The following is an 11,864-nucleotide window of genomic DNA, read 5'->3' as shown; positions in this document are numbered from 1 at the left end:
CCTTGACCTCCCCAAGTGCTGAGATCATAGGCATGAGCCACCATACTGTCTTTTTAGAATTTTTTTTTGTGGGCTCAAGCAATCCTCCCACCTCAGCCACCTAAGTAGCTGGGGTTACAGGCATACCACCATGCCTGGCTAATTTTTGGAATTTTTTGCAGAGACTGGGTCTGGCTATGTTGCCCAGGGCTGGTCTTTAACTCCTGGCCTCAAGTAGTCCTCCCACGTCAGCCCCCTGAGTAGCTGGGGTTACAGGTGTGGGCCACCATGCCCCACAGGGCCCTTCTTCAGCAAATTTTCTTCATTTTTTCATTGAATTATTTTACTCTCACATACCACAAATAAACAGCCCCCACAAGGGTTTATCACTCCTATTTAGAAATAAAGAAATTTTAATTCAAAAAGGTTAAGTAACTTGCCAAGGCCACACAGAGATCTGTGCCTGACACTACCACACACATCCCTCTTCCTGGGGAGAAGTGAGTATGTGGGAATAGGAGGCAGCAGTCTGGGGACTTGGATTTTAACTATGTTCTACTGGGGAACCTGGAGCAACCAACCTCCGTGAGTTAAACTCAGAGTCCAGGCAGCTGTGGCTGAAGCCTCCCTTCTGCCTGAGGCCAGGAGGGGCTGCTGAAGGCTCAGATGTGCCGCTTTTCACCAGGGAGGGTTTATGTCCTAAGTGCAGCTACCTTCGGTTTTTCACTCACTCCATGTGAACATGTCCTAGTTTGTCCCATGGCTCAATGGGACTCTTTGTTTATAGAAATTCTTCTTTCTGCCAGGCGCGGTGGCTCACGCCTGTAATCCCAACACTTTGGGAGGTTGGGGCGGGCAGATCACGAAGTCAGGAGTTCAAGACCAGTCTGACCAACATGGTGAAACCCCATCTCTATTAAAAATACAAAAATTAGCCGGGTGTGGGGGCACACACCTGTAATTCTAGCTACTCAGGAGGCTGAGGCAAGAGACTCGCTTGAACCTGGGAGGTGGAGGTTGCGGTAAGTCGAGATCATGCCATTGCACTCCAGACTAGGTGACAGAGCGAAACTCTGTCTCAAAAAATAAAAATAAAAAAGTAATTATTCTGTTTCATTTTGCCTATTTCTATCACTATGTTTTCAAATTATCTAAACTTTAAAAAAATTTTTTTTAGTTGAGATAGGGTCTCATTATGTTGCCCAGGTTGGTCTCAAACTCCTGGGCTCAAATTCTCCTCCCGCCTTGGCCTCCCAGAGTGCTGGGATCACAGGCAAGAGCCACGCTCACCAGGCTCTTCCTCTGCAGCGTCTTGTCTGCTGCGAATCCCATCCTGTGTATCTTTCATATCACACATTATAGTTTCAACTCTAGAAAATTACTTTCAGGCATTTTTATAAGGTCCATGTTTCTACTTTTCTCATACGTAAAATACAGTTATAATAACTTTTAATATACTTGTCTGTTAATTCTAACATTTGTGTTAACTATGAGTTGTTTTTGATTGGTGGATTTTTCTCCTCAAGGCTAATATATATATATACATTTTGAGATGGAGTGCAGTGGCGCAAACTCGGCTCACTGCAACCTCCGCCTACCGGGTTCAAGAGAGTCTCCTGCCTCAGCCCCCTGAGTAGCTGGGACTACAGGTGCGCGCCACCATGCCCAGCTAATTTTTGTATATTTAGTAGAGATGAGCTAATTTTTGTATATTTAGTAGAGACAAGTTTTCACCATTTTGGCCAGGATGATCTTGATCTCGACTTTGTGATCCACCTGCCTTGGCCTCCCAAAGTGCAGGGGTTACAGGCGTAATCCACTGTGCCCAGCCAAGGCTAGTATTTTCCTGCTGTTTGCATGCCTGGTAACTTTCCATGAGATTATCATTGTCATGTAATTTACTTGGTTGGGTGCTGCATATTTTTGTATTCCTATAAATATTCTTGAGCTTTTTTATTTTTTTTATTTTTTTTTTTTTTGAAACGGAGTCTCGCTCTGTCACCCAAGCTGGAGTGCACTGGCCAGATCTCAGCTCACTGCAAGCTCCGCCTCCCGGGTTCACGCCATTCTCCTGCCTCAGCCTCCCGAGTAGCTGGGACGACAGGCGCCCGCCACCTCGCCCGGCTAGTTTTTTGTGTTTTTTAGTAGAGACGGGGTTTCACCGTGTTAGCCAGGATGGTCTCGATCTCCTGACCTTGTGATCCGCCCGCCTCGGCCTCCCAAAGTGCTGGGATTACAGGCTTGAGCCACCGCGCCTGGCCGATATTCCTGAGCTTTGTTCCTGGATGCAATTAAGTTACTTGGAAATGGTTGAATCTTTTCAGGTCTTGGTCTAAGATTTGTTATGCAGGAACAGAGTAGTTTTCAGCTGAGGGGTAATTGTTCCTTTAGGGTGCTAGATAAAATACAGAACACACAGTGGAATTTTAATTTCAGATAAACAACAATGTTGTAACATAAATATTAATATATCCCCTGCAATTTTTTTTTTTTTTTGAGACAGGGTCTTGCTCTACTCCCCAGGCTGGAGTAGAGCAAGCTCATGGCTCACTGCTACCTCTACTTCCCAAGCTCAAGTGATCCTCTCACTTCAGCCTCCTAACTGGGACCACAGGCATGTACAACCACGCCTGGCTCATTTTCTTAATTATCTGTAGAGATGAGATCTTGCTCTGTTGCCCAGGCTGGTCTCACACTCCTGGGCTCAAGCTATCCTCCCACCTCAGCTTCCCAAGTGCTGGGATTAGAGGCATGAGGCACCATGCCTGGCCCTGCCCATTTTTAAACTGGATTATTTGTATTATTGCATGGTAAGAACTTGTTAAAATCTCTATCTTGGACACACGTCTCTTATCAGATGGATGATTTGCAGATACTTTCTCCCATTGGGTAGGTTGTCTTTTCACTTTCTTGATGGTGTCCTTTGAAGCATACAAGTTTTCAATTTGGTGAATTCGAATTAATCTGTTTTTAAATTTTGTCTCTTGTACGTTTGGTGTCATATCTAATAAGCTATTTTATAGTTTTAGCTTTTACATTCAAATTCATGATCCGTTTTTAGTCGACTGGGTCTAACTTCATTGTTTTGCATGTGAATATCCAGTTGTGTGTGTGTGTGTTGGATGTGTGTTTGCGTGTTGTGTGTGTTGGGGTGTGTGGGGTGTTGTGTGTATTAGTGTGTGTGTTGGGTATGTGTGTGTGTTGGGTGTGTGGAGGTGTCTGCGTGTTGTGTTGGTGTGTAGGGTGTGTGTTGCTGTGTATGCTGGGGTGTGTGTGGCATGTGTGTCGTGTTGGGATGGTGTTGTGGTGGTTGGTGTGTGTTGGGTGTTGTGTGTGTGTACGTTGTGTATTATTGGGAGGTTGTTGTGTATATGTGTGTGTCTGTGTTAGCATGTGTGGTGTTCGGTGTGGTGTATTGGTGTGTATATGTGTCTGTGTGTGGGGGTGGTTTGTTGGTGTGTATTGGGGTGTATAGTTTATGTGTGTGCTGGTATGTGTATGTGTGCTGGAAGTGTGTGTGTGTGGTTGGGTGTGTGTATGTTGGGTGTGTTGTGTTGGTGTTTGTGTTGGGTATGTGTGTATGCTGTGTATGTGCTGGGATGTGTGTTGGGGGTGTTATGTGTGTTGGGTGTGTTCAGTGTGTGTGTATGGGGGGGTGTGGTGTGTGTTGTGTGTGTGTTATGTGTGTTGGGTGTGTGTATGTGTGTGTTCAGTGTGTGTGTTGGGTATGTGTGTGTGTGTTGGGTATGTGTGTGTGTGTTGGGTATGTATGTGTGTGTTTGTTGTGGGGGTGTGGGCACAGAGCTTACCTGCCCTCCAGGAGCTTGCACATGATCGGGGGTACCTGCAAGATCCCAGCACCATTTGTTGAAAAAATTACTCCTCCCCTTTGTTCACTGGTTGAAACAGGGCTAAAACAAAAAAATTAAAATAAAATGATTATTTCCCAACTGAATTGTCTTGGCATACTTTTAAAAAATCAACTGATCAGCCGGGCGCGGTGGCTCAGGCCTGTAATCCCAGCACTTTGGGAGGCCGAGACGGGCGGATCACGAGGTCTGGAGATTGAGACCATCCTGGCTAACACGGTGAAACCCCGTCTCTACTAAAAAATACAAAAAACTAGCCGGGCGACGTGGCGGGCGCCTGTAGTCCCAGCTACTCGGGAGGCTGAGGCAGGAGAATGGCGTAAACCCGGGAGGCGGAGCTTGCAGTGAGCTGAGATCCGGCCACTGCACTCCAGCCTGGGCGACAGAGCGAGACTCTGTCCAAAAAAAAAAAAAAAAAACCTTTACTTTTATGACCAGGCAGCAGTCCATATTGCTGTCTTTGCACTCAGTGGTTTAAAACTAAAAGTGATTCTGACATTTTCTGAACTAAGACTTAACTGCAGCTTCCCTTTCTCTTCTCCTACTTCTAGATGCCATTTTTCTTTTCTTTTTTTTTTTTTTTTTGAGACGGAGTCTCGCTCTGTCGCCCAGGCTGGAGTGCAGTGGCCGGATCTCAGCTCACTACAAGCTCCGCCTCCCGGGTTCCTGCCATTCTCCTGCCTCAGCCTCCTGAGTAGCTGGGACTACAGGCGCCGCCACCACGCCCAGCTAATTTTTCTATTTTTAGTAGAGACGGGGTTTCACCATGTTGGCCAGGCTGGTCTTGACCTCAAGTGATCCACCAGCCTGAGCCTCCCAAAGTGCTGGGATTACAGGTGTGAGCCACCATGCCCAGCCTAAACTTTACTTTTCTTAAAACATGTTATCCTTGTCCTTGGTTCTGTGGATTCATTGAGTCCAGCTGAGTGGCTCCTCACAGAGTCGTGCTGAGAGAACCTGGGGTGGAGCTGTCTGAAAGGCTCACCTAGGCTGGAATTCCATTTCCATTCACATGTCTGACACTGGGGTGGCCACACAGCTCAGGGCTGGCTGTGCCTCTACCTTTGTGTGTCTTCCACATGGGTTTCTGGGTAGATTTCTTAGGCTGACTTCTCCAAAAGTAGGAATCCAAGAGCCTGCAGTAATTTTAATCTATTGTAATTTTATCTCCTGATAACCTTTTCTTGGGCTGTTTCTTGAAGCATTCTGTTATTGTTCTAGGAATTTTTTTTTTTTTTTTTTTTTTTTTTTTGAGACGGAGTCTCGCTGTCGCCCAGGCTGGAGTGCAGTGGCCGGATCTCCGCTCACTGCCAAGCTCCGCCTCCCGGGTTTATGCCATTCTCCTGCCTCAGCCTCCCGAGTAGCTGGGACTACAGGCGCCCGCCACCTCGCCCGGCTAGTTTTGCATTTTTTTAGTAGAGACGGGGTTTCACCGTGTTAGCCAGGATGGTCTCGATTTCCTGACCTCGTGATCCACCCGTCTCGGCCTCCCAAAGTGCTGGGATTACAGACTTGAGCCACCGCGCCCGGCCTGTTCTAGGAATGTTCAATGTTCTAACAAGGTTCCAGAATGCTCTTCATTTCTCTGTGTTTCTATTTCTTCTCAGGTCATCTTTTTTTTTTTTTTCTCGGTTTTTTTTTTTTTTTTTTTTTTTTTTTTTTTTTTTTTTTTTTTTTGAGATGGAGTCTCGCTCTGTCGCTCAGGCTGGAGTGCAGTGGCGCGATCTCCACTCACTGCAAGCTCTGCCTCCCGGGTTTACGCCATTCTCCTGCCTCAGCCTCCCATGTAGCTGGGACTACAGGCGCCCGCCACCGCGCCCGGCTAATTTTTGTATTTTTAGTAGAGACGGGGTTTTACCATGTTAGTCAGGATGGTCTCGATCTCCTGACCTCATGATCCGCCCGTCTCGGCCTCCCAAAGTGCTGGGATTACAAGCGTGAGCCACTGCGCCCAGCCTCTCAGGTCATCTTTCTAATTTACGTTGGTCTCTATTGTTCATGTTGAAAGTCTTCCCAATACACAATATCCTTAGCAGTCTTAAAGAGACTAAAACTGAGGTGATAGGAAGCTCACAAGGAGTCTGCATTCAAAAGCAGGACTTGTCAAGTGCTGGGCTTTGCTGTAGAAAGACTGGGTAGGAAGCCCATTGTCAGGCCAGCCTAAAGCCCAACCTACAGGGGTGTCTTTTTCTGGAATATTCCCACATTATTTATGCTAGGAAACCCTGCTGCTGTGTGATTTGTGTGTGTTTGAAGGGATGGAGGGATGAGGAGTGGGAAGCTGCTGACTCATGCACACACCTGTCTCCATGGTGTCTCTGCTGTCGTCCTCCTCTCCCCCAGCTCCAGCCCCCCACCTTTCCAGGGCTCTGTATGCAATGAAGGGGGCTCAAGTGAAGGCTTCTTCCCCCCATTTCACTGTCACCAAGCTTTACCTCTGGACATTTGTGGCGTTCACCTGCTGGGAGCCCACTCCTTTTTCTGAACAGTTTCAGGGTTTAGCCTCCCTTCCTGCGCGCCTTTTGACAAGTTATCAGGTCTGGCAGGGAAAGAAGAACAAGCTCAAGCGCCCAGTCTCTTATCTTAATCAGAAGGGGAACCCAGGTCTAATCCAGATGCTGCTATGCTGTCTCCTTTCTGGGTTTCATTTCCTTGTCTGTCAAACCAGAAGGAGGATTGGCCAACTCACACTTGACCCAGGTTGACACAAAGTCCAACTCCAGCTTCTCTCCACTCCTACCTGAATCCCCTGCAGCATACAAACAGGACTCAGGAGACCTGGCTTCAATCCTGTCTTTGCCATATTCTGATTGTGGCCTTGGGCCACAATCTCAGTTATCCCTTGCCTGCCTCGGAGGGCTGTTGCAGTCACCAAGTGACTGGACCTGAGGGTGAGCTGCCTAGGGGCTCAATTGTGAGTGTTCCTTCCTCCCACCCAAGGTCAGCCTTGTCAATAATCAACACAGTGACTCTCTGAGTGCCTGCCAAGGGCTAGGCCCGCCACAGACGGTGTTATTCTCACGATCTACAAGAACATCACTATTAGCTCCCTATTCCCAAGGAAGAAAGTGAGTGCCCAGAGAAAAAACTAAAATTTCTTGGAGGTGAAAAATAGAGACGAGGCTCGGTGGCTCACACCTGTACTTCGCAAGCACTTTGGAAGCCTGGGGCGGGAGATCACTTGAGCTCAGGAATTTGAGAACAGCCTAGGCAGCATGGTGAGAACGTGTCTCTACAAAAATTAGCTGGGCGTGGTGACATGCCTGCGGACCCAGCTACATGGGGAGCTGAGGTGGGAGGACTGCTTGAGCCTGGGAGGTCCAGGCTGCAGTAAGCCAAAATTGCCCCACTGCACTCCAGCCTGGGTGGCAGAGTAAGACCTTATCTAAAAAAAAAAAAAGAAAGAATCACCGAAAAGAAAATTTTTATATGAAAGTTGAAAGATACAACCAAACAATAAGGCCAAGCGCGGTGGCTCATTCCTGTAATCCCAGCACTTTGGGAGGCCGAAGCAGGTGGATCACGAGGTCAGGAGTTTGAGACCAGCCTGACCAACATGACCAACATGGTGAAACCCCATCTCTACTGAAAATACAAAAATTAGCCAGGGGTGGTGGCGCACACCTGTAATCCCAGCTACTCAGGAGGCTAAGGCAGGAGAATCACTTGAACCTGGAAGGCGGAGGTTACAGTGAGCTGAGATCACGCCACTGCACTCCAGCCTGGGTGACAGAGCGAGACTCTGTCTCCAAACAAACACACAAACAAAAATCCCAAAGAATAACAGAAGTATACAACAACAAAAAAGAAATGGAAAATATGAGAAACAGGAAGAAGGGCCTGGAAGGTCAATGGAGGAAAAGACATGGTGATGTTCAAGTCCAGACGGCAGCTTGGCAAGACAGCAGCCAGGAGCAAAGTATTAACAATTGGCCACAAACAGATAAAGGCTGAAAAACTCTTCTAGGCACTTTTTTTTTTTTTTTTTTTTTTGAGACGGAGCCTTGCTCTATTTCCCAGGTTGGAGTGCGGTGGCACAATCTTGGCTCACAGCAACCTCCAACTCCCAGGTTCAAGCGATTCTCCTGCCTCAGTCAGCCTCCCTAGTAGCTGGGACTGCAGGCACGCACTACCATGCCTGGCTAATTTTTTTATTTTTAGTAGAGATGAAGTTTCACCATATTGGCTAGGCTGGCCTCGAACTCCTAACCTCAAGTGATCTGTCTGCCTCAGCCTCCCAAAGTGCTGGGATTACAGGTGTGAGCCACTGCTCCCAGCCTCTTCTAGACACTTCTGAAAAGTGCAGCAATTACTGACCACATGAAGGCCAGAGATGCAGCAGGCATCTATTTACACACATTCAATACATGTATTACCTTCATGCATTTACACATTCATTCAATAAACTCACTGAGTGCCTGTCATGGGCTGGCATGGTCCTGGGCACAGCTCTGCTTGCAGGAAGCCCACTGTCTCCTGGGGAGTCAAAGCACAAACAAAACCAAGTCAGTATGTAAACAAGCAGGGGTGATGAGACAGGGACCCAGAGGTTCAAGGGGCTGTCCTGAATGCATGACAGGCAAACATGGCTTAAAGGACTTGGCAACGCACCATGAGAAAACACGCACCAGGGAGCAAAGAGAAACGCCAGAACCCTCTGAGGAAGAGGGTGTGAGAGCAGATTAGTCCATCTGTGCGACCATCATGGAAACTGACGCCCTTGTAAGGTGACACCAGATGGAGGAGAGACAAATCTACCTCACCGACAGGTGGGACCTGCGGTTGCAGCCGAGGGGGAAGGCACACAGGGGCACTATGACTGGCCACGGGGCAGGGGGGGCGCACAGGAGGCCTGGGCTCGCAAGCCCCCCGACCTGGGAAGGACCCAGTGCCACGAACGGTTCCAGCAGCAGTCAGCTGTCCTGGCCCAGTAGCCGCGCCCTAGCCTAGGTGGCCCACAAACGCGTGTGATCCAAGGATTCCCTATGATCCACCGCCTTACAGGTAAGAAACGAGGCAAAAATGCAAGCTCGCACAAGGAATGGCTGGTGCAGTAGCTCTCCAAGGCTGCCGGCCCTGGCCTGTCCGCGCATGACCGGGCGGGGTCCAGTGCGAACAGGGCTTTGGTGTGCTGACCCAGCCGCCGGCTTATCGTCCCGACGCCGTGCGAGCACAAGGCAGCAGCCGCGGCGGCCGCGGGGATCCCCGGACGGCGAGGCGGGGACGAGGTGCGCAGGGGCCTTACTGGCGGCCGGAGACAAGGCCTGCGCAGAGGCAGAGCCCAAGGAACGCCGACGACGCCGCCGCACGGAAAATCGGAGACGACCCCATGCAGCGCCAGCAGACCAGAAGGCGCGAGGCGAGGCACGGAAGGGCGGAACGCGACAATACGACCACTCCACCGCCCGCCCGCCGCGAGCGAGCCTGCCGGAGACGCAGTCCCAAGGCCTGTGTCGGAGCCGGAACCGGGGCCCAGAAGCCCGCGTGCGCGCATGTGAGCCTCGGCCCCTCTCCAGCGGCAACTGCCTGACTGAGTATCCAACCCAAGCAGGCTGCCCGGCCGGAGTGGCGGGGACCAGGTCCCAGAGAGCCGTGCGGCTGCTGACGCCGATACGGCCGCTCGAGCGGGTCCGCCTCCTCCGGCGGTCTCGCGGCGCTGGCCGGGGCCACCGGGCGTTGCTTGGGTCGCGGGCGTGGGGGGGGGCCGGGCCCGGCGAACTAGAGGCTGCGGGTGATGAGCCTTCGACGGGCACTGCAGAGCGGACCGGGGGAGGCCACGGGATGGGAGCCCCGGAGGTGGCGCGCTGACCGGGCAGCCCGAGCGAGCAGCTTGCGGTGATGGAGGAGGGCAGGGGGGGAGGGCCCTCGGCGGGCTCCGGGCCGGGAGACTCCGGCGGGGGCACCAGGGGCGGGGCACGGGAGGAAGCTCCATCGAAGAGGTGGGCGGAGGACGGAGAGGGGCGGCGAGCGTCCAGGGAGCCATGGGCGTAGGCCCGGCGATGGCGGGCCCCGATGGCCCTGGGGTCTCCTGGGGCCCCCTCCAGCCCGCCGCCCCGGAGCTCGGTCTCAGATGACTGAACTGGGCGCCGGCCGCTCCTGCTGTCCCTCGCAGTGGACTGACGCCGCAGCGGCCAGCGAGCCGGCTCCACGCCTCTCCGCGGGATCCAGACGCCTCTTGGGGCTGTCGGCGGAGGGTCTGAGGCGGCCCGGCCATGGCTCACCTCCGGGGATTTGCCAACCAGGTGAGGAGGGTGCAGCAGGAAGACGGGCGGTCTCTCACGGAGGGGCGCCCGAGCTTCCCGGGGGTTCAGAGGGGACCCCACGCCGGAGCGGGCAGCGGGGTGAGGGAAGGGGCGCGCGTCGTGCGACCAGCGGAGCGTCCTGCGGTGCGCGCAGGGCGGCCCCCGGGCTCTGCCGTGTGCTCGTGGCGTTTTGCGTGGTAGAAGCTCGCAGACCTCTTGAAACCGAGCCCCGGGGGCTCCGCCCGTGCGAGGGCGGTGGAGGTGCGTGAAGAGACACCGGCTCAGGGACGGGACGCTGCCCCCAGCGCGGGGCGGGAACCTCTTGTCAGCATCTGAAGGCAGCGGAAGGTCAGGGGCCGCACTGCGGCCGGAGCCTGGGCCGCGGGTCGTTCTGGCCGTGCCGGCCGTGCTGGGCTGGGCAGGGGCTGTGGAGGAGACCCTGATGGGCGCTGAGGGGCTGGGAATGTGGAGAAGCCGATCCGAGCGGCCGGTGTGCAGGGAAAGCAGAGAACACGGGTGTGCTTTGGCCCAGGGGAAGGTGGAAAGGCTGCTCTGTTCAGAACCGTTTAACCCCTGCTGCGGGCGGTTGCCCGAACAGGAGGCTCATCATCTTTGAAGAAGGCGTTTCCACTGTGGAGCCACCTTGAAGCGTCTGGTGGGACAGCCTCGGAGGGAACCACGACAGCGAGCCTTAGTCTGGAAAGAGGACCAGCTGCTGCCGCCACAGGGCATGCCAGGGAAGGAGGGTGGGGACGGCCAGCCTGGGACCTGGGGACTTGCATTGTGTGCCCCTCCCCATTTTTTTGACTCTGGCTGCTGGGTGTTTTTACGTCTTAGCGTTCCGTTTTGCTCTCCTTGATGCCTTGGCTCTGCCTAAGGTGTTGGAATCGCTGCTCAAATGTGTGGCCCTCCTTGTTCACTCCTCTGTGCTGAATTCTTGAGAGTTGGGTGTGCAGTGGAACAGGAAGGGCGTCTGTCCGCATAGGGGCAGGAACTGGAGTCAGGGCTGCTTTGGAGGAAACTGGACCAGCCTAGAGACCCGGAACACCATGTGCAGCTGTCGGGCCAGGCAGCCTGGACCTGCGCGGTCACAGATGGGACTGGGGCTTGCTGACTGATGCTGAATTAAGCTAACAGATTTTTTGTTTGCTTTTGACTTTCTGTATCTGGTAACTTACATGACTAAGGTGCTGGGAGAAAAATCTGTCACCAGTTTATTTTATTTTTATTTTTTATTTTTTTGAGACAGAGTTTCACTTTTGTTGCCCAGGCTGGAGTGCAATGGCGCAATCTCAGCTCACTGCAACCTCTGCCTCCCAGGTACAAGCGATTCTCCTGTCTTGGCCTCCCAAGTAGCTCGGATTACAGGCGTGTGCCATCACGCCCAGCTAATTTAGTATTTTTAGTAGAGACGGAGTTTCACCATGTTGGTCAAGCTGGTCTCAAACTCCTGACCTCAGGTGATCTGCTTGCCGTGGCCTCCCAAAGTGCTGGGATTACAGGCGTGAGCCACCGCGCCCGGCCACCAGTTTATTTTTAAGAACTGCAGAAATAGCTCCTTTGGGTCACGGGATGAGAAATTGGAGCTCTGAGGTGCGCTGTGACTGTGTGCTGTTGGTTCTTGGTGCTGTCAGACCCAGGGAAGGGAGTGTGGGCGCACTGGGGAAGGGAGTGGGCGCACTGGGGAAGGGAGTGGGCGCACTGGGGAAGGGAGTGGGCGCACTGGGGAAGGGAGTGGGCGCACTGGGGAAGGGAGTGGGCGCACTGGGGAAGG

General features: G+C 52.5%; 1 protein-coding gene and 1 long non-coding RNA gene across 4 annotated transcripts in view; one reads left to right on the top strand and one right to left on the bottom strand.

The window, feature by feature from the left end:
• Positions 1–2,187: 2,187 nt before the first annotated feature.
• LOC108528708 (uncharacterized) lies at positions 2,188–8,522 on the bottom strand. Of its 2 annotated transcripts, XR_001885262.1 has the most exons (4): positions 8,460–8,522; positions 8,260–8,324; positions 3,789–3,890; positions 2,188–2,374 (listed from the first exon to the last, which is right to left on the bottom strand). It is a non-coding gene; the product is annotated as an uncharacterized LOC108528708 (long non-coding RNA). The 2 variants fall into 2 exon arrangements; XR_001885261.1 differs by lacking the exon at positions 8,460–8,522 and having other exon boundaries at positions 8,260–8,436.
• Positions 8,523–9,748: 1,226 nt separating this feature from the next.
• Positions 9,749–11,864, top strand: part of STK25 (serine/threonine kinase 25) — a 16,041-nt gene continuing 13,925 nt past the window's right edge. The window contains exon 1 of one of the 2 annotated variants that reach the window (XM_017870672.1): positions 9,749–10,090. In XM_017870672.1, coding sequence (XP_017726161.1) covers positions 10,061–10,090 — 30 coding nt within the window. In that variant the 5' untranslated portion in view covers positions 9,749–10,060. Of the gene's footprint in view, positions 10,091–10,139; positions 10,439–11,864 lie in introns of those variants that run through there. The other variant, XM_017870673.1, reaches the window with a different exon arrangement.

The sequence above is a fragment of the Rhinopithecus bieti genome, unplaced genomic scaffold (genome assembly GCF_001698545.2).
Source record: "Rhinopithecus bieti isolate Rb0 unplaced genomic scaffold, ASM169854v2 scaffold_5840, whole genome shotgun sequence".
Classification (NCBI taxonomy): domain Eukaryota; kingdom Metazoa; phylum Chordata; class Mammalia; order Primates; family Cercopithecidae; genus Rhinopithecus; species Rhinopithecus bieti.
The sequence above is the reverse complement of the archived record's forward strand: the minus strand, read 5'-3'. Positions and strand labels throughout refer to the sequence as shown.